The sequence below is a fragment of the Oncorhynchus mykiss genome, chromosome 15 (assembly GCF_057628025.1).
Source record: "Oncorhynchus mykiss isolate SJ-2025 chromosome 15, ASM5762802v1, whole genome shotgun sequence".
Lineage (NCBI taxonomy): Eukaryota > Metazoa > Chordata > Actinopteri > Salmoniformes > Salmonidae > Oncorhynchus > Oncorhynchus mykiss.
This window is the reverse complement of record NC_143036.1, coordinates 48,341,346-48,362,210: the sequence shown is the minus strand read 5'-3', so window position 1 is coordinate 48,362,210 and position 20,865 is coordinate 48,341,346. Positions and strand designations below refer to the sequence as shown.

The following is a 20,865-nucleotide window of genomic DNA, read 5'->3' as shown; positions in this document are numbered from 1 at the left end:
GAAATACCTGGATTTCTGCATAAATTGGTCATCAAATTTGATCTGATCTTCATCTAGGTCACAACAGTAGACACGCAGTCTGCTAAAACTATTAACACACAAATTATTGTATTTTTCTTGTCTATATTGAATACATAATTTAAACATTCACAGTGTAGGTTGGAAAAAGTATGTGAACCCCTAGGCTAATGACTTCTCCAAAAGCTAATTGGAGTCCGGAGTCAGCTAACCTGTAGTCCAGTCAATGAGACGAGGTTGGGGATGTTGGTTAGAGCTGCCTTGCCCTATAAAAAACAATCACAAAATTTGAGTTTGCTATTAATAAGCATTGCCTGATGTGAACCATACATCGAACAAAAGAGATCTCAGAAGACCTACGATTAAGAATTGTTCACTTGCATAAAGCTGGAAAGGGTTACAAAAGTATCTCTAAAAGCCTTGATGTTCATCAGTCCACAGAAAGACAAATTGTCTATAAATGGAGAAAGTTCAGCACTGTTGCTACTCTCCCTAGGAGTTGCCGTCCTGCAAAGATGACTGCAAGAGCACAACGCAGAATGCTCAATGAGGTTAAGAAGAATCCTAGTGTCAGCTAAAGACTTACAGAAATCTCTGGAACATGCTAACATCTCTTGACGAGTCTACGATACGTAAAACACGAAACAAGAATAGTGTTCATGGGAGGACACCACAGAAGAAGCTACTGCTGTCCAAAAATAACATTTGTTAACTTTTTGCTAAATAACAACCTTTCGTTTGCTAGTCCTACGCTCTAACCACTAGGCTACTTGCCGCCACTATGACAAATGTATGCGGAAATCAGGTATTCCCAAAGGGTTCACACATTTTTTCTTGACACTATATTGTGTGTGTGCACACTGTACATACACAAGTCTCATCTCTGCCCCCCTCTCCTCCCTCCACCACCAGGCCTATGACAGGATCATGAAGAACGTCAAGGACCTGAAGTCTAGTTCCACCACCCAGGTCTTTAAGAACATGAAGGCCATATCTGCTGCCGTAGTGGAGAATGGAGGCATCGTCGCTCCTCACCCTCTGGGTTTCTAAACCAACTCATAGAACATTTATAACACTGACAGAAACATACTACTCCCTGAGAGAGAGGTCCTTTTCACACTACTGAATCAATCCAAGCTGTACTGTACTGGCTGAAACCACGCTAGAAAGGAAAATGTGAAACCAAAATCTGAGCCAGTACGGTTTGGGTTGGCACGATAATGTGAAAAGGGTGAGAATGGGCTTTTCTATGGGAGAATCTCCACTGCATACTTCTCATGTCCTCGCCTCTTTCTCAAAACCCATTGGAGGAGAAGGTCAGAGAACTTTGGGTTTCTTGAAGGAGGCGAGAGAGGATGCAAGTAGTATGCAATTGAGATTCTCCCATTGTCTCAAAGACCGACTGCAGAAGAAAAACGTAATTCTTCAAGCCTCAACGTTACAATGCATCACAAGCCAAGCGGATCAACTACATGGTTCTGACTGTTGATTTACTGAATGTAAAGTCTGTTTTACTTTTACTATATTTATGGCCTTTTTAAATAATATGTTCTGTAGTCTTGATATCTGTCCAGGATCTCATTTGGAACTAACCGTATGTGCATGGTGGTATTTTACCAAATGACTAAGATGTGGGGAGAGACCAAGTTACTTTGTTGAAGGTTTTTGTTTGATGTTGAGATTTGGTTCTGGGTTGCTGAGACTGTTTGGGACAATTCTGAGGAAGGACAGTTTGAGGACGTATAGTGACATCAGCCTTGTATCTGGGATCTTTGAATGCATCATTTTGTGTTCATTGTGACTAAATTCTCTCTACCTGTTAATAACCTGGTATGTACAGAGTTGTGTGTGCTGCACTCACAAATGGCCTCCATCTGAAATGGCATGCAAGGGAAAATAGGGTGCCATTTCAGAGTCACCCATGGTCTCTCCCCTACTAGTTATTTGTTGTATGTTCTAATGTCCTTTGACAGTTGACCTTTATTGTGGTCAGGTGTCACATTCCGTGCGATCAACCATCTGCCCTTCTGTTTTCAAATCAAATTTTATTGGTCACATACACATGGTTAGCAGATGTTAATGCGAGAGTAGTGAAATGCTTCTGCTTCTAGTTCCGACCATGCAGTAATATCTAACAAGTCATCTAAAATTTCACACACAAGTGTAAAGGAATGAAGAAGAATATGTACATATAAATATATGGATGAGTGATGGCCAAGATACAGTATATACATATGAGATGAGTAATGTAGGGTATGAAAACCTATAAAGTGGCATTTTTTTTAAAGTGACTAGTGATACATTTACATCCAATTTTTTTATTATTAAAGTGGCTAGAGATGAGTCAGTATGCTGGCAGCAGCTGTTTAACAGTCTGATGGCCTTGAGATAGAAGCTGTTTTTCGGTCCCAGCTTTGATACACCTGTACTGACCTCGCCTTCTGGATGATAGCGGGATGAACAGGCAGTGGCTCGGGTGGTTGTTGTCCTTGATCTTTTTTTTTCACCACTTCACTCGTTTGTGTACGGTGATCATTTGTTCCCTACTGTTTTATGTATTCTACATTTGTCTTCATATGACAAGGATTGGAAAGGATTATACTCAGAGTTTGAGTGCGTGTAACTCACGGTTTTACGTAAGTATTTTTGGGGACAGCCTGTTTGTGAAAGTCTATTTTGACAAGCGGGCAGGAATAGTGGTGCAGCACACTCAACCACCAACAAACAACTCTAGTGCCTGATATTCCAATTGCCTTTGCCAGGGGTTGCAGGTCTATTACTAAAATGTATTTAATGGTCGTACCGGTATGTCGTGTTGCTGAATATGTACCGTAATCAATAAAGATTGGCTTGTGGCTACTTCTTCAATCATGTTATTGTCAAAATGAATGTAGCATTGTTTTATATTTTCATTACATACTGTAAGATAAACCTTAGGACTTCTAACAAAGAAATGGATGAAAGGAATTGTACAGTATATGAAAGACATTGTATCATAAAAAGTATAACTTAATATTGTCCACAAAAGGAATGCCTCTGCTTCAGTTCTGTGAAGCTCGCTACTCTGACGGCTGTGGCTCTTCACAAAGGATTTCAGATAGGTGCTTATCTGTGATTAACGAGGTCTGAGGAGAAAGTTACACCAGAGGGGTTCAGCAGGTTTGGGCTGCGTTCCGATTCTCTACCCTTCTCCAGAAGTGTGCACGTGTTCACTCCCCTCATGCATTGGATTTGGTCAAGCATGGCTGGAGGCGGTGGCAATTTTAGCATGTAAATGTTGGTCGGGCAAACTAAAACATTTTTTATATTTGATTGCATGCCAGCAAAGCCACTCCACAATACATTAATTGCACTATAACTGTTAGGGCCTACATACAGCTGTCCCAACAGCATAGCTTTCTTTTCAGCACCATGGAGGGAATCCTTACCACTGCTACACCTGGCTATCAGCGGAGCCTTGTCTGGCAGCAAAACAGTTCATACAGCCTCATATACTGCCTTTTTTTTAAAACATAGCTGATATGGCTGACTTGCTTAAACAAATGTGGTTTCTACTGACAATTGAGCCGTACAAACTATTGCATAAGGGAACCTACGAGAAAATAAGAGGAAATCCGTAATTTGGTTTAAGACATTCTTGAGCGAGCTAGTACGGATGTAGTCAAAACTATTTGTTCAGCACTTTTGAAATGTATAGTGACAGAATTCATGGGATGTTCTTGGCAGTATTCTCCCAGTACACCAAGTCAGAACCTTAGGACAATTAAAGGGAAAATGAAAGTTCTCACAATATTATATGATTACATTTCTCTAAACATGTTATAGGCTACATGTGCACCATCAAGTCAGAACAGTAGTTAAGTTATGAGGGATATTACAATTTATTGGACTCGCCTTGTGCTGTGCTCCCTTGAGCAGGAAGGTGGCGCGGCAGTCCTTGTGGGCTCTAGAAAAATCTCAACTTGGAATTCCGCATTGGATGATTATCAAAATTATTTTCCTTATTTTCCCAGTCTGAGCTAGTTTTATCAGAGTTCCCAGTTGTCTTGAACTCACTGAAGTCGTACATTTCCGAGTTTCCAGGTGTTTTGAATGTGGCAGAAGTCATGCTGGATTGACAGCATAGCCAATGTATTAAAACCTTTCTGGCCCATGGCGTTACCCCCTTTTTTGTGATATCCAATTGGTAATTAGGATATTGTCTCTTCACTGCAACTCCCTTACGGACTAGACTAAGGTTGAGAGCCAAGCCAAACTGCTTCTTGACACACTGCTCGGGTTAACCCGGAAGCCAGCTGCACTAACGTGTCGGAGGAAACACTGTCGAAGTGACAACTGAAGTCAGCTTTCAGGTTCCTTTGCCGCCACAAGGACTTGCTAGAGCACGATGAGACAAGGACATCCCGGCTGGCCAAACCGTCCCCTAACCTGGACGACGCTGGGCCAATTGTGCACCGCCTCATGGGTCTCCCGGTCACAGCCGGCTGTAACACTGCCTGGGATCAAACCAGGGGCTACAGTGGCGCATTTATGGCGGATGAGCACCGATACGTTTTATCTATAATTTCTCTTCATATGTCAAGAATCAAAAAGGATTTGCCTTTAGATTGACGACGATGACTGCTTGTCTAGCTTGATTGCTACGATTGTGAAAGGATTTTCTTTATGTAACAAGGCAAGTCAGTTAAGAACAAATTCTTATTTACAATGATGGCCAAACCATAACCCGGAACGACTCTGGGCCAATTGTGGATCGCCCAATGGGACTCCCAATCACAGCTGGTTGTGATACACCCTGGAAATGAACCAGGGTCTGTAGTAACGCCTCTAGCACTGAGAGTGCCTTAAACCGTTGCACCACTCAGGAGCCCAATGTATGATGTTGACATGATCAGTCCAATCAAAGCTACGGTAGACATAATTTTACGTAATTTTTACCTGTGGCCAATGACCTTGAGCCTTCTTGGATGGGCACTTCTAATGTAACTCTATGGCAGCACGTAAGGTGCTTGAATTTTTTAGCTCTACCCGTAGATCTTGCGGTGACATAGTTTCTCCATGAGTGACAGAACACTGAGCCAATCACAGTGCAACTAGAGAAAATGACGCTCCATATTTTCCGCTGGCTGCCCCACCACTACAGAAAGCATTGAGCTAAGATGAAATAAAGCAAAAAATAGACTTTGTATGCAGCTTTATTAACTCAATATTATTTTTATTTGACATTGTTTGCAAACTGATCTGTGACACATATTAATGCCAAAATAACATGCAAAACAGGCAAAAAACAGGTTTCCACCAAATTCCTCATACCAATCCATTCCTTTTAAATATGAGTGCACACTTCGAGATGTATGAGTGTGAGTGCACAATTCGGGAGAGAATCATAATGACAGAGGTATCAGAAAGGCTAAGGTGACTGGGTGGGTCAGCCCAGAATAGGACCATCCTCCTCAGTGAATTTGATAAAATATTTAAAAATGTATGCTTTAGATAAAATTATACTAAATATAACCACGTCACCAAATAATTTATTAAAACACTACTTTGCAAAGAAGATCTACAGTAACCAGAACAGCACTCTATAGGGTAGAATCATGGTGTAGCCGGAGGACAGCTAGCTTCCGTCTTACTCTGGGTACATTGACTTCAATGCAAAACCTAAGAGGCTCATGGTTCTCAACCCCTTCCGGTAATTATGAAAAGGAGGACGTCCAGCAGCCTGCCAGAGCTCTTGCAGCATGAACTGACATGTAATCCACCCAATCAAAGGATCCGATAATGAATATAGTACTGAAAGCATAAGCTACAGCTAGCTAGCACTGCAGTGCATAAAATGTGGTGAGTAGTTGACTCAAAGAGAGAGAAAGACAATAGCTTACCAGATTTTAACAAATGTATATCTTCCGAAATGAAGGAGAAGCAAAAGAGAAAGAGAGATTTCCCCCAAAAAAATTAACTTTCGGGCCTCCCAGGTGGCGCAGTGGTGAAGGGCGCTGTACTGCAGCGCCAGCTGTGCCACCAGAGACTCTGGGTTCGCGCCCAGGCTCTGTCGTAACCGGCTGCGACCGGGAGGTCCGTGGGGCGACGCACAATTGGCCTAGCGTCGCCCGGGTTTGGCCGGTAGGGAAATCCTTGTCTCATCGCCAGCGACTCATCACCAGCGACTCCCGTGGCGGGCTGGGTGCAGTGCTCGCTAACCAAGGTTGCCAGGTGCACGGTGTTTCCTCCGACACATTGGTGCGGCTGGCTTCCGGGTTGGATGGTTGTGTATCAGAGGACGCATGACTTTCAACCTTCGTCTCTCCCGAGCCCGTACGGGAGTTGTAGCGATGAGACAAGATAATAGCTACTAAACAATTGGATACCATGAAAAAGGGCTAAAGAATAAATAAATAAAATTCACTTTCAGTTTCACTTACTTAGCTAGCAAATGCAGCTAGCTAGTTTAGCCTACTGAAAAACCCTGCTCAGACAGAGGGATGCTATGTTAGCTTTAAACACATTTTTTGTTCTTTGTATTATCATTTAGCAGATATGTGTTATATTCTCCTACATTAATTTCACATTTCCACAAATTTCTAAGTGTTTCCTTTCAAATGGTATCAAAAATATGCATATCCTTGCTTCAGGTTCTGAGCTACAGGCAGTTAGATTTGGGTATGTAATTTTAGGCGAAAATTGGAAAAAAGGGTCCGATCCTTAAGAGGCTATTGGCTATGACTTTCCAACACAACACCAGCGGTCTAAGGCACTGCATTACAGTGCTAGAAGTGTCCCTACAGACCCAGGTTCAATCCCGGGCTGTATCGGGAGTATTGGCCGTGATTGGGAGTCCCATAGGGCGGCACACAATTAGCCCAGCGCCGTTTGGGTTAGGGGAGGACTTGGCCGGGGGGGCTTTACAAGTAGACTGTCATTGTAAATAAGAATTTGTTCTTTAGTGACTTGCCTAGTTAAATAAAAGGTTACATTTTTTAAAATGACTGACTAACGTTACTGCATGATTGTAGCGGGTTTACTAACACGTTAGTTCTATTAGCTATAGGCTGTGTGTAGCGGTTTGGCTTGGAAAGCTATTTTCACCTGGTCACATACAGTTTGTGTGCATTGCAGCCCACAAGTGAAGGGAAGAGGTGAGAGGAGGAGAGTGCATGGATGCGAGAAGGAATACAACGTGGCTGCTATGAAAGTGAACTGTGTTTACGCGTGATAAAAAGGGGTGTATTCATTCCGCCAATTCTGTTGAAACACGTTTCTTAAACGGAACAAAACGGGGATAAAAATACTTGAATTTGTCCATTAGAAACTTTTGTTTGCAAATGTTGGATTAATGACTACACCTTGTATCAGCTAGATGAAGGCAAGAGTGTGTAAGGTGTCACTGTCTGTCCATGTGTCACAGTCTGTCACTTCAAATGTGTCTCTTGACCTGTGTGCACCTACGTTGTAAACTTTCATTCATAGGCTAGGTTGTAGAACCCTCATGATGTGTACAGGGAAAATTCTAGTATCATGTAGTAGCCTAAACCTATCCAATGTTACATTGAACTGGGTGAATGGAATATGAATGACAGTCATCCAATATGCTGTAATAGAAATAAGGCCATGCGCATGAAAAAAATCTTCCTCCCTTAACTTAAACGGCACTGACCGCCACTGGGCTACAGGGTGTTCTCCCCCAGTGAGGTAATATCAGCGGTCAGACCATGGTCATCATCAGGGGCTGCAGTCCGACCAGGAACAGCTGGACTATAATCAACAACACCAGAGGCAATTCTTCTGCTCTTGAAAAAACCCCTCTGAGAAAAAATAAATAGTCTTTAGTCAATAAATATTTATATGGTTGTATGATGTATACATAATGTTGTTCGTACAGACAGACATCATTGGAGAGGGAATAGGGTGTCACCTCCCACTCCCTCCTCCCCACTCTAGAACCACTGAACCAGACAGGGTTAGGATTGTGGTTGCGGTTGGGGTTGAACAGGGATGCGGGCATGAGGCTAGGGTTATGTTAGGATTTAGGGTTAGAGGAGTGTCTCACCTTGTAGAGAAACCCAGAGATTATCATCAGTAGCAACAGTGAAAACACAACACTGATAGAAGCAATGAGAGCAGTGTGGGATTCAGGAGTTGTCTCCAGAATGGACAGAATCTAGAAGAGTGAGTGGAAGAAATGAGAAAGATCATTGTCATGAAGCACATTAGAAATAATGTGCTCAAATTGAAAACCATGAAACAAAATAATATGAATTTCTATCAGCCTAATCGAGGTGTAGATTACATCTTACATTCCAATGTTTGAACTTGTAAACAAGACTGCATGGGATTCCTCTTAACGCGACTCCATGCAACCAATGGCAACGCAGTTCCAACCGCCAAAACAACCACTATGCAGATGTGGGCTAAAGAGGATCTGATGGAATAGAGCCCTTAGAGAGCATCTGAAATGATTGGCTCACCTTCACACTCTGAGAACCAACGGCAGGGTACTGGGAGTAGACACTCTGGTCGAAGGACAGCGATCCCCAACTGACCACCTCCACCTGCACTGCTGAACCCTGGGAAACAAACAACACTACTGAAACTGAACCACAACAACTCATAACGTGAATCTCGGCCTCGATTCAATCAGATGGAGCGCTAACCCGCGTTGGCATTTTGGCTGTGTTGGAGGTGGAACTGCGGTAGAAGCTGACAAATAGGTGAGCGGCTGCTCGTGTGTCACAAAGCACTCCCTTCCATATTAGCCCTACCATGTTAGAAGTTCAAAATGGCGATAGAAAGTGTAGGGCTCGATTCAATCCGTATCGCCGAAGTTCATCGCTATAGCACGATAGGAATTTAAAGGCAATGATCCTGCGATAGCAGAGATCGCATTCATGGTAAATGCTGTGACTGTTGGTGTAACAGTATAGCTCCCGTCCCTCTCCTCGCCCGAACCAGGGACCCTCTGCACACAGACAACAGTCACCCACGTAGCATTGTTACCCATCGCACCACAAAAGCCACGGCCCTTGCAGAGCAAGGGGAACGACTACTTCAGGTCTCAGAGCGAGTGAGGTCACCCGATTGAAATGCTATTAGCGCGCACCACCGCTAACTTGCAAGCCATTTCACATCGGTTACATCGGCACAATCAGAAATTACCTTTAAAGGGAATGTAGCAGCTATTTCTGAGAAGCCCCAGAGCCAGGCTTTATTTGGAGGGGTGGATTGTGGATTTTGCTCAATGGAATTATAAATGTTTCTTGCAATGGCTAGCTATTCTCTTCCCTCGTTTCTGAATGAATTTGTGGCTATTTCTTTCTTGCTGGCAAAATAAGTGAGCTAGATTTTGTTTGTGTTCTGCCATATGTTGATAACATAGTTAGGTTTGTCACTGGTATGGGCCAGTAAATATCCTAAACCCAGCCAGCTAGACAGTCATACATCGTAAGGGTGTCAACATGTGAATATTGTAGAAAAATTCTCACAGTTGTTTTCCATGGTTGAAAAGTTTGAAATGACTCCAACCTACAGTATATCGCAAAAGTGAGTAAACCCCTCACATTTTTGTAAATATTTGAGTATATCTTTTCATGTGACAACACTGAAGAAATTACACTTTGCTTCAATGTAAAGTCGTGAGTGTACAGCTGCTATAACAGTGTAAATTTGCTGTCCCCTCAAAATAACTCAACACAGCCATTAATGTCTAAACCGTTGGCAACAAAAGTGAGTGCACCCCTAAGTGAAAATGTCCAAATTGGGCCCAATTAGCCCTTTTCCCTCCCCGGTGTCATATGACTCGTTAGTGTTACAAGGTCTCAGGTGTCAATGGGGAGCAGGTGTGTTAAATTTGGTGTCATCGCTCCACACTCCCTCATACTGACTGGTCACTGGAAGTTCAACATGGCACCTCATGGCAAAGAACTCTCTGAGGATCTGAAAAAAATAATTATTGCTCTACATAAAGATGGCCTGGGCTATAAGAAGATTTCCAAGACCCTGAAACTGAGCTGCAGCACGGTGGCCAAGACCATACAGTGGTTCCACTCAGAACAGGCCTTGCCATGGTCGAACAAAGAAGTTGAGTGCACGTGCTCAGCGTCAGCCTGTCAGTGCTCAGACTATACGCCGTACACTGCATCAAATTGGTCTGCATGGCTGTCGTCCCAGAAGGAAGCCTCTTCTAAAGATGATGCACAAGAAAGCCCACAAACGGTTTGCTGAAGACAAGCAGACTAAGGACATGGATTACTGGAACAATGTCCTGTGGTCTGATGAGACCAAGAAACTTATTTGGTTCAGATGGTGTCAAGTGTGTGTGGTGGCAACCAGGTGAGGAGTACAAAGACAAGTGTGTCTTGCCTACAGTCAAGCATGGTGGTGGGAGTGTCATGGTCTGGGGCTGCATGAGTGCTGCCGGCACTGGGGAGCTACAGTTCATTGAGGGAACCATGAATGCCAACTGTGACATACTGAAGCAGAGCATGATCCCCTCCCTTCGGAGACTGGGCCGCAGGGCAGTATTCCAACATGATAACGACCCCAAAACACACTTCCAAGATGACCACTGCCTTGCTAAAGAAGCTGAGGGTAAAGGTGATGGACTGGCCAAGCATGTCTCCAGACCTAAACCCTATTGAGCATCTGTGGGGCATCCTCAAACGGAAGGTGGAGGAGTGCAAGGTCTCTAACATCCACCAGCTCCGTGATGTCGTCATGCAGGAGTGGAAGAGGACTCCAGTGGCAACCTGTGAAGCTCTGGTGAACTCCATGCCCAAGAGGGTTAAGGCAGTGTTGGAAAATGATGGTGGCCACACAAAATATTGACACTTCGGGCCCAATTTGGACATTTTCACTTAGGGGTGTACTCACTTTTGTTGCCAGCGGTTTAGACATTAATGGCTGTGTGTTGAGTTATTTTGAGGGGACAGCAAATTTACAATGTTATACAAGCTGTACACTCACTACTTTACATTGTAGCAACGTGTCATTTCTTCAGTGTTGTCACATGAAAAGATATACTCAAATATTTACAAAAATGTGAGGGGTTTACTCACTTTTGTGATATACTGTAAGTGTATGTAAACTTCCGACTTCAACTGTATGTGAGAATGCTGTTCATTGACTACAGCTCAGCATTCAACACCATAGTGCCCTCAAAGCTCATCACTAAGCTAAGGACCATGGGACTGAACACCTCCCTCTGCAAATGTATCCTGGACTTCCTGGTGGGCCGCACCCAGGTGGTAAGGGGCCCCTCGGGGGTGTGTACGTAGTCCCCTCCTGTAATCCCTGTTCACCCACGACTGCATTGCCAAACATGACTCCAACACCATCATTAAGTTTGCTGACGACACAGGTGCTGAGGAAAGTGCTGCCTGTGGACTACAGGAAAATGCAGGTCGAACAGGCCCCCATTAACATCAACTGGGCTGTAGTGGAGCGGGTCGAGAGTTTCAAGTTCCTTGGTGTCCACATCACCAATGATCTATCATGGTCCAAAAACACCAAGACAAAGGGCACGACAAAACCTTTTCCCCCTCAGGAGACTGAAATGATTTGGCATGGATCCCCAGATCCTCAAAAAGTTATACAGCTGCACCATCGAGAACATCCTGATCGGTTGCATCCTGACCGGTTATGTTACCTTTTTATAATTTTTTTACTTTAGTTTATTTGGTAAATATTTTCTTAACTCTTCTTGAACTGCACTGTTGGTTAAGGTCTTGTAAGTAAGCATTTCACGGTAAGGTCTACACTTATTGAGTTCGGGGCATGTGACAAATAAAGTTTGCTTTGATTTGACACTGCCAAAACAACCGCTATGCGGGTGTCGTCTGACACGGATCTGATAGAATCTAGCCTCATCTGCTTGACATGGACCCATACCAGAGCAATCTATATATGGCTGCCTCATCTAGCCCATACAAAACATATGCTTACATACATTATTCAACAACATGAAACGTATGTATGAAGTTACGATTATCCTTACCTCTGAGTTTCTACTGACATTCCCAACAAACTTGAAGATGGTTGGCTGATTGTTGGATGACAGTCCTATGGTGCAGCCAACCACATGACAGATGACCCCACTACAGTGCTGTGGTAGACCCAATCAGAAGAGTTAGAGTAGAAATGACTGTACTTGTAATGACAAGTGATTAGAGAAACACCCATGTTTCTATTGAGTTTATGTCTCTTTTAGAGGTCTATCTCACCTGATAAAACAGAGTGTTTTTTTCCTGTTTAGAGAATACCTCCTTCCTCTCACACTTTCCTCTGCTGTTATCCTTTGGCACAAACACAGACGTGCACACAAAAATAAGTACATATGCAACTAACCAAATACCATATCCTGCCACTGTTACTTCATGCTGATTGACTGAGGAAAGTGCTGCTTGACTATTTTAGATGCTGTCAGATGACCTGTGTCTGCTACAGACCGGGCACAAAACAAAAGTAAATGCTTCAAGTGAGTGAAACACGAAGGTACTATCTAAACTTGCCCAATAATAAAAACCCATTTTCGCTGACAATGTCAAAAAGGTGTACCCTAATGAAAAGGACCCAGGCTGCACTCACTGTTTGAGGAAGAGACACATTCCACAGGTAACCAGAGTCCAACTCCACTGGAATCACAAATGTTACATTGACCGGTGCTGCCACATCTCCAAAATTCTCCACCTCAGAGATAGAGATAGGACATAGGGAGATATAACAGGATGGATACTGAAAGAAGTGTCATTGAAATACTAACAGATAGAGACAGACAGGTATACAGAACCAGTAGGCAGCAGTACCATGTACAGTAGGATTTATTCCTACCATGTATATGTGCTCCAGAAGCTTGTGGTCTGGGAAAGTTATGTATTGGGAGGAGTCTCCCCTGAAATATAATAAGTAAAGATCATTTATCCTGACTCAGTCACTATTGTCATATTGAAACTTTGTCCGAAGAGGAAATTGTAAGCACCCACCCTTTCACAACAATATTGATAGGAAGTTTGACATCGACAGAGGCACTTGCATAGTTATCCTGAAGGGTGCCCTGTCCTTCATTATCACTGTAGGACAGAAGAATGAATACACGTTTACCATGACACAAATTATGATCTACAAATTCTGATTAGATAGATGAATGGAATAGAGTAAAATAGAAAAGAATAACTTTTTTTCCCCCCATCACTGGTTAAGTTCTATCTGTGGAAATGATCTGTGGTGACTCACGTAGTAACAAACACATTTAAAGCCAGTCTTTCTCTCAAACAGGTTGGCTCAAACACTGTGAATGACATCAACACTGTCACCTGGGGGAAGGGCAGAATCAGATCAAAATATTGTCTCTCTCAGTTTTACAAAAATTCAGCAGGCTTAAAGATGTTTACCCGTGCCCCCTGTCTCAGGACGGAAGAGCTGAGAGGACACACTGTGTGTGTGATGTTTTCTAGTCCTGTGGTGTTGGACACACACCAAACAGCCACCTGGCCTGGTCCTGATGGCTATAACAAAATGAAATATTACCTGTGACATGATCAAAGCCAAACAAAACGAGCTGATAAAAGCAAACAGTTTATCATATCTCTATCCCTCCATCCTTACCACCCCTGCTCACAACTAAATCCATCCCATCCTTTCATCCCTCCATCCTTCCCACCCCTGCTCACAACTAAATCCATCCCATCCTTTCATCCCTCCATCCTTCCCACCCCTGCTCACAACTAAATCCCTCCATCCTTCCCACCCCTGCTCATAACTAACAAAATCCCATCCTTTCATCCCTCCATCATTCCCACCCCTGCTCACAACTAAAGCCCTCCATCATTCCCGCCCCTGCTCACAACTAAATCCCTCCATCCCTCCATCATTCCCACCCCTGCTCACAACTAAATCCCTCCATCATTCCCACCCCTGCTCACAACTAAATCCCTCCATCATTCCCACCCCTGCTCACAACTAAATCCCTCCATCCCTCCATCATTCTCACCCCTGCTCACAACTAAATCCATGGCATCCCTTCATACAGTATATCTCTATCGTTCATCCTTTCATCCCTCCATCCTTCCCACCCCTGCTCACAACTAAATCCCTCCATCCCTCCATCATTCCCACCCCTGCTCATAACTAAATCCCTCCATCCCTCCATCATTCCCACCCCTGCTCACAACTAAATCCCTCCATCATTCCCACCCCTGCTCACAACTAAATCCCTCCATCATTCCCAACCCTGCTCACAACTAAATCCCTCCATCCCTCCATCATTCCCACCCCTGCTCATAACTAAATCCATGGCATCCCTTCATACAGTATATCTCTATCGTTCATCCTTTCATCCCTCCATCCTTCCCACCTGCTAACAACTAAATCCATCCCATCCTTTCATCCCGCCATCCTTCCCACCTGCTAACAACTAAATCCATCCCATCCTTTCATCCCGCCATCCTTCCCACCTGCTAACTAAATCCATCCCATCCTTTCATTCCTCCATCCTTCCCACCTGCTAACAACTAAATCCATCCCATCCTTTCATCCCTCCATTCTTCCCACCCCTGCTCACAACTAAATCTCTCCATCCCACCCCTTCATATATCTCTCTAGTCCTTCATCCTAAACCTGCCTCCATCCCTCCCGACAGTGGTGGGTCTTACCCGTTTGGTAGGAACGAAGGGTATGGAGGAGGGGTGGACCAGTGTCAGCTCAGCCTCAGAGGAATCCTCTCCACTGTTAGCCACCTCTACCTCTACTTCTACTGGGAAACCTTCGCTACACACCACCTCTGGACTGGAGGAGAGAGGAGGGGAGAGAGCGGGAGAGTGAGACCGTTTAAGAAACAGTTCAATTAATACAATGACAAATTGGACAAATATTTGACATATTTCACCTGGTGACGTTGACTGATAAGTCAGAGACACACACATGGTCCTCGCCACAAACCTTCTCCAGCAAGATCTGAAAAAAAACATCACAAACTGCTGCAAAAACATTTTTTTTTTTATGTATTTTATTTCACCTTTATTTAACCAGGTAGGCTAGTTGAGAACAAGTTCTCATTTACAACTGTGAACTGGCCAAGATAAAGCAAAGCAGTTCGACACATACAACACAGAGTTACACATGGAATAAACAAACATACAGTCAATAATACAGATGAAAAAGTCTATATACAGTGTGTGCAAATGAGGTAGGATAAGGGAGGTAAGGCAATAAATAGGTCATGGTGGTGAAATAATTACAATATAGCAATTAAACACTGGAGTGATAGATGTGCAAAAGATTAATGTGCAAGTAGAGATACTGGGGTGCAAAGCAGCAAGATAAATAAATAAATAAATAAATACAGTATGGGGATGAGGTAGTTGGATGGGCTATTTACAGAAGGGCTATGTACTGGTGCAGTGATCTGTGAGCTGCTCTGACAGCTGGTGCTTAAAGTTAGTGAGGGAGATATGAGTCTCCAGCTTCAGTGATTTTTGCAGTTAGTTCCTGTCATTGGCAGCAGAGAACTGGAAGGAAAGGCGGCCAAAGGAGGAATTGGCTTTGGGGGTGACCAGTGAGATATACATGTTGGAGCGCGTGCTACGAGTGGGGTGCTGCTATGGTGACCTGTGAGCTGAGATAAGGCGGGGCTTTACCTAGCACATTCACAGACACACAACCAAATTCCACACACACACACACACACACACACACACACACCCACACAGAGCGCTCACCATGTGTGCAAAAGAGGTTGGGTTGTCTGGGCTCAGGACTGACTTCAGTCCTCCTGTCCCTGGTACCTCCAGGCCCTCCACAGCCATTTGAACAGACAGAGGCACCTCACGGTAGTCTGATATACACTCCTGGAGGACAGACCCAGAGAACACACCAAAACACTCCTCAAATAAACACCCCAAAAACACACTAAGCATTTACCAAGTGCAGACAGATTGGGAAAAGTGAGGTGCAAATGTGTAAATACAAACCCATACAAGTTGTACAACCATTGTGTGGTGTCTCCACAATGGTCGTGTAAATTTATTTTGTGCAGATAATCTCATAAAATAAATGTCTGTCGTATCTCACCCATTAAGTCAAATGCATTGAACATTTGCAGATACAATTTAGTTATTTAGCAGATGCGCTTATACAGAGCAATTATGTTTAAGTGCCTTACTCTAGGGCTAAATGACAGATTTTTCACCTAGTCGACTCAGGGATTCGAGCCAGCGACTTTTCAGTTACTAGCCCAACGCTCCTTACCACTGTGCCAGCTGCTGCCTCTGTCCCCCTGTACAACCTGTGTGTATGGAGCCAACTACATACATGCAACATAATGTACACATATGCACCTAAAGGATGCACACAGGGACAAAACTCACATTAACATGCACTAATTTAAAATCAAATAAAAGGTTATTTGTCACATGCACCTTTATACAACGGGTGTAGTCTTTACCGTGAAATGCTTACTTTTACAGTTTGGGGAAGGCCCTTTCCTGTTTCAGCATGACATTGCCCCCGTGCACAAAGCGAGGTCCATACAGAAATGGTTTGTCGAGATCGCTGTGGAAGAACTTGACTGGCCTGCATAGAGCCCTGACCTCAACCCCATCGAACACCTTTGGGATGAATTGGAACGCCGAATGTGAGCCAATCCAAATCGCCCAACATCAGTGACCCACCTCACTAATGTTGTTTTGGCTGAATGAAAGCAAGTCCCCGCAGCAATGTTCCAACATCTAGTGGAAAGCCTTCCCAGAAGAGTGGAGGCTGTTATAGCAGCAAAAGGGGGGGACAAACTCTATATTAATGCCCATGATTTTGGAATGAGATGTTCGACTAGTGTCCACATACTGTTGGTCATGTAGTGTATGTGTGTAGGTTTTGAATGGAGAGTGTCAGTGTAGTGTGTGTATATAGTGGGTGTGTATAGTCTTGTGAGTGTTCATGGAGTCAGTGCAAGATAGAGTCAGTGCAGATAGACGGAGTAACCATTACATTAACTACACTGAACAAAAATTATAAAACGCAACATGTAAAGAGTTGGACCCATGTTTCATGATCTGATAAAAAAAAAATCCCAGAAATGTTCCATATGCAGAAAAATCTTATTTCTTAGTTGTTGTTTTTTAGATCCACTGTCACAGACACGGATGCCTGGAGAGAAGCTAGGGCAGAGAAACATCCCTGTTAGTGAGCATTTCTCCTTTGCCAAGATAACCGATCCACCTGACAGGTATGGCATATCCAGAAGATGATTAAACAGCATGATCATTACACAGGTGCACCTTGTGCTGGGGACAATAAAAGGCCACTTTAAAATGTGCAGTTTTGTCACACAACACAGTGCCACAGATAACTCAAGGTTTGAGGTAGCGTGCAATTGTCATACTGACTGCAGGAATATCCACCAGAGCTGATGCCAGAGAATTTAATGTTAATTTACCTTAAGCTGCCTTCAACGTTGTTTTAGAGAATTTGGCAGTACGTCCAAGTGGTCCCCCAACCGCAGACCACACCAGCCCAGGACCTCCTGGCTTCTTCACCTGCAGGATAGTTTGAGGGGGTGTGTCTGTAATATCGCCCTTTTCTGGTGAAAAACCCATTCTGATTGGCTGGGCCTGGCTCCCCAGTGGACCTTCCTCTGAGTATATCTTCCTCTGTAGCGCTTTGTGGTCAAGGGTTGTGCAAGATCCTGTTGCAGAGGGAGGTGTTCAGTCCCAAGATGCCCAGCTTAGTGATGAGCTTGGATGGGACTATGGTGTTGACCACTGAACTGTAGTCTATTTAACCTTTATTTAACTAGGCAAGTCAGTTAAGAACAAATTCTTATTTTCAATGACGGCCTAGGAACATTTAGTTAACTGCCTTGTTCAGGGGCAGAACAACAGATTTTTACCTTGTCAGCTCGGGGATTCAATCTTGCCACCTTTCGGTTACAAGTCCAACACTCTAACCAGTAGGCTACCTGGCGCCATCTATGAACAGCATTTTCACATAGTTATTTCCCCTCTTGTCCATGTGTGAGAGGACAGTGTGAAGTGCAATTGAGATTGCTTCATCTGTGGATCTGTTGGGGCGGTATGCGAAACGGAGTGGGTCCAGGGTGTCTGGGATGATGGTATCAATGTGTGTCATGACCAGCCTTTCAAAGCACTTCAAAATTAAAGATGTGAGTGCTACAGGCTGTTAGTCATTAAGGGAGGTTACCTTGGAGTTCTTGGGACCAGGGACAATGGTGGTCAGCTTGAAACATGTTGGGATTACAGACTTGGACAAGGAGAAATGTAAAATGTCTGTGAAGGCAGTTGCCAGCTGGTCTGCACATGCTTTGAGAATGCGCGCTGGAATTCCGTCTGTTCCGGTAGCCTTGCGAGTGTTGACTTATTAAAAGGTTTTACTCACATCGGCCACAGAGAGCGAGATCACACAGTCACCCAGAACAACGGGGGCTTTCACGCAAGACTCAGTGTTGTATTCCCCAAAGCGAGCGGAAAAGGCATTTAGCTCGTTTGGTAGCTCTGCATCGTTGGGCATTATTTATTTTTTATTTAATATCTCACGGCTGGGTTTTCCTTTCTAATCCATTATTGTCTGCAACCCCTGCAAAATACAAGTCGGAGCCAGTGTAATAGGATTCCACCTTCATCCTAGATTGTCCTTTTGTATGTTTAATGTCTTGTTAGAGGTCGTAGCTGGCTTTCTTGTCTGTGTCCATGTCCCATTTCTTGTAAGTGGTAACTCTAGCCTTTAGCCCAGCTCGGATATTTCCTTGTAATCTATGGTTTTTGGTTTGGATACTTTCGTATAATCAAAGTGGGGACAATGTCATCTATGCACTCATTGATGAAGCCTGTGACTAAGGTGGTCAATTTCTACACACACATAGAAAGTGGTGTGAAGCTACCACTGACCGGGATACTGAGGGAGAAGTTGTGGCAGGCAGTGCCTGTAACTGTTTCAACCCAGCTGGAGGATGTTGATCTGGGGTAGAAGAGCAGACGGGCTGGCCTGGTCCTGGTCTGATCCTCCAGTAGATCCACTGTCACAGACACTGATGCCTGGAGAGAAGCTAGGGCAGAGAAACATACCAGTTACAGCAGTGATATTCAAAGTCGGGTTCGCAGTGGGGTCTCCATATTTGAAAGAAAGTGGCTTTAATTGTCTTTTTTATTTTATTTTATTTTACTTATTGGTATTCAATAAGGAACACTATTATTCCAATACCTTATTGGAACGATTATTAGAAGAAAAAAAATGTGTAAATGTATTTTGTAATTTTTGATGAGAAATAATTAATTTACAGATTTTAAAGTTGTCTCATTAGATTTGGAGTGGGGTGTGATCGTGAAAAAAAAATGGGATCCCTGCTGAAAAACTTTGAATAGTACAGAGTTCCAAGATGGGTTATGTTACACAATGAAAATTAAAGTTAAAGAAAACAAAGAGATACCATAACATCTCCAAAGCATTATAAAAATGTGAAATAAATGTAACAGGTGTTGACTAACAGCCTAAGAGCCAGTTTCCCGGACCCAGATTAACCGTACCCAGATTAATGGACAAACAAACCGAGCCAATATAACACATTCCTCTCATTCCAGTAATACAACTCAAAGTAGAGTGTGTTATGTTGTAGTATGGAGATAATCTGTACCCTGTATGTTTCCCACGTGGGACCCAGTGACAGTGACACACAGAATGGCTGTGGTTACGGGAGTGTTCAGGGCCATGGGGACAGCACAGTGGAAGTAGTTCTGGGAGATCATGGGAGGGTCCATGGTGACAGACACCAACACACGCATCACTGGCTGGGACCTGGGGTGGACAAGAAGACACAACAGATCAAAGACTCTACTACTACTACTACAGAAAAAATGTCTACTCTTTTCATTTAATTTGTATGTTCCCTTGCTCTAAACCATGTCAAATCAGGGGGTCCAAAACATTGAGAAACATTGGATCACTTTGTGTCTTTTAAACATGCTCCCTCCTCACGGTCTCCCCTTTCACCTATCTCCCACTGTTTATACTCTGTCAATAAAGAATGAAAAAATACGGAAAGAGAGTGACTCTCCCATATGCCAAATTATAAAGTTTAGATCCTGGATGGTGATTGGTTTATATGCAGTGTCGTGTCTTTGGCATCATTAAATTGAAGATTAATCTATATCAAATGACTCTGTAATTATTATTACGCGATTAAACTGATTAATCATGTAACTGTAATTAACTAGGAAGTCGGGGCACCAAGGAAAATATTCAGATTACAAAGTTATAATTTTCCTAATATAACTTTTCAGATATTTTCATATCTGATCAATTAGTCTTCTGATTAATGAATTCTTCTTTACCTCACGTTAGTCTCATTCCAAACGTCGTAAATGGTTGTTATCTGCACGAACCCAGTCTTCACGATGAGTCATCCATACACCAATTGTCTTAAATCATTTATTTACTAACTAAGTAATTCAAAGAAATGCATAAACAAACAGTAGATAGTTACAGGGAAATGATAACGGAGTTTCCCTAGTGGGATTAACCGGCATCATGGCTTGTTAGACAAAAGGGGAGTGGGGGTCAGCTGAGAAGTTGATCATTTTAACAATTGAAATGCTAATCCTTTGCACATGAACGCTCACTCATTCGGGAACAATTGCAATCAATATACAGTGCCTTGCGAAAGTATTCTGCCCCCTTGAACTTTGCGACCTTTTGCCACATTTCAGGCTTCAAACATAAAGATATAAAACTGTATTTTTTTGTGAAGAATCAACAACAAGTGGGACACAATCATGAAGTGGAACGACATTTATTGGATATTTCAAACTTTTTTTAACAAATCAAAAACTGAAAAATTGGGCGTGCAAA

The 20,865-nt window shown here is 43.3% G+C and overlaps 2 protein-coding genes across 8 annotated transcripts in view; one reads left to right on the top strand and one right to left on the bottom strand.

Annotated features, from left to right (window-relative positions):
* Positions 1-2,886, top strand: part of acadvl (acyl-CoA dehydrogenase very long chain) — a 35,927-nt gene extending 33,041 nt beyond the window's left edge. The window contains exon 20 of the mRNA XM_021563322.3: positions 931-2,886. Coding sequence (XP_021418997.1) covers positions 931-1,068 — 138 coding nt within the window. The 3' untranslated portion in view covers positions 1,069-2,886. The remainder of the gene's footprint in view (positions 1-930) is intronic.
* Positions 2,887-5,200: 2,314 nt separating this feature from the next.
* Positions 5,201-20,865, bottom strand: part of LOC110490129 (integrin alpha-X) — a 57,398-nt gene continuing 41,733 nt past the window's right edge. For all 7 annotated transcript variants that reach the window (XM_090200203.1, XM_036944433.2, XM_090200206.1 and 4 more), the window contains 15 exons: positions 19,652-19,812; positions 18,909-19,066; positions 15,726-15,854; positions 14,894-14,961; positions 14,661-14,793; positions 13,401-13,514; positions 13,243-13,322; positions 12,993-13,079; positions 12,841-12,901; positions 12,598-12,699; positions 12,234-12,305; positions 12,008-12,115; positions 8,484-8,582; positions 8,066-8,176; positions 5,201-7,820 (listed from right to left, as the gene is read on the bottom strand). In XM_090200203.1, coding sequence (XP_090056329.1) covers positions 7,683-7,820; positions 8,066-8,176; positions 8,484-8,582; positions 12,008-12,115; positions 12,234-12,305; positions 12,598-12,699; positions 12,841-12,901; positions 12,993-13,079; positions 13,243-13,322; positions 13,401-13,514; positions 14,661-14,793; positions 14,894-14,961; positions 15,726-15,854; positions 18,909-19,066; positions 19,652-19,812 — 1,621 coding nt within the window. In that variant the 3' untranslated portion in view covers positions 5,201-7,682. The remainder of the gene's footprint in view (positions 7,821-8,065; positions 8,177-8,483; positions 8,583-12,007; positions 12,116-12,233; positions 12,306-12,597; positions 12,700-12,840; positions 12,902-12,992; positions 13,080-13,242; positions 13,323-13,400; positions 13,515-14,660; positions 14,794-14,893; positions 14,962-15,725; positions 15,855-18,908; positions 19,067-19,651; positions 19,813-20,865) is intronic.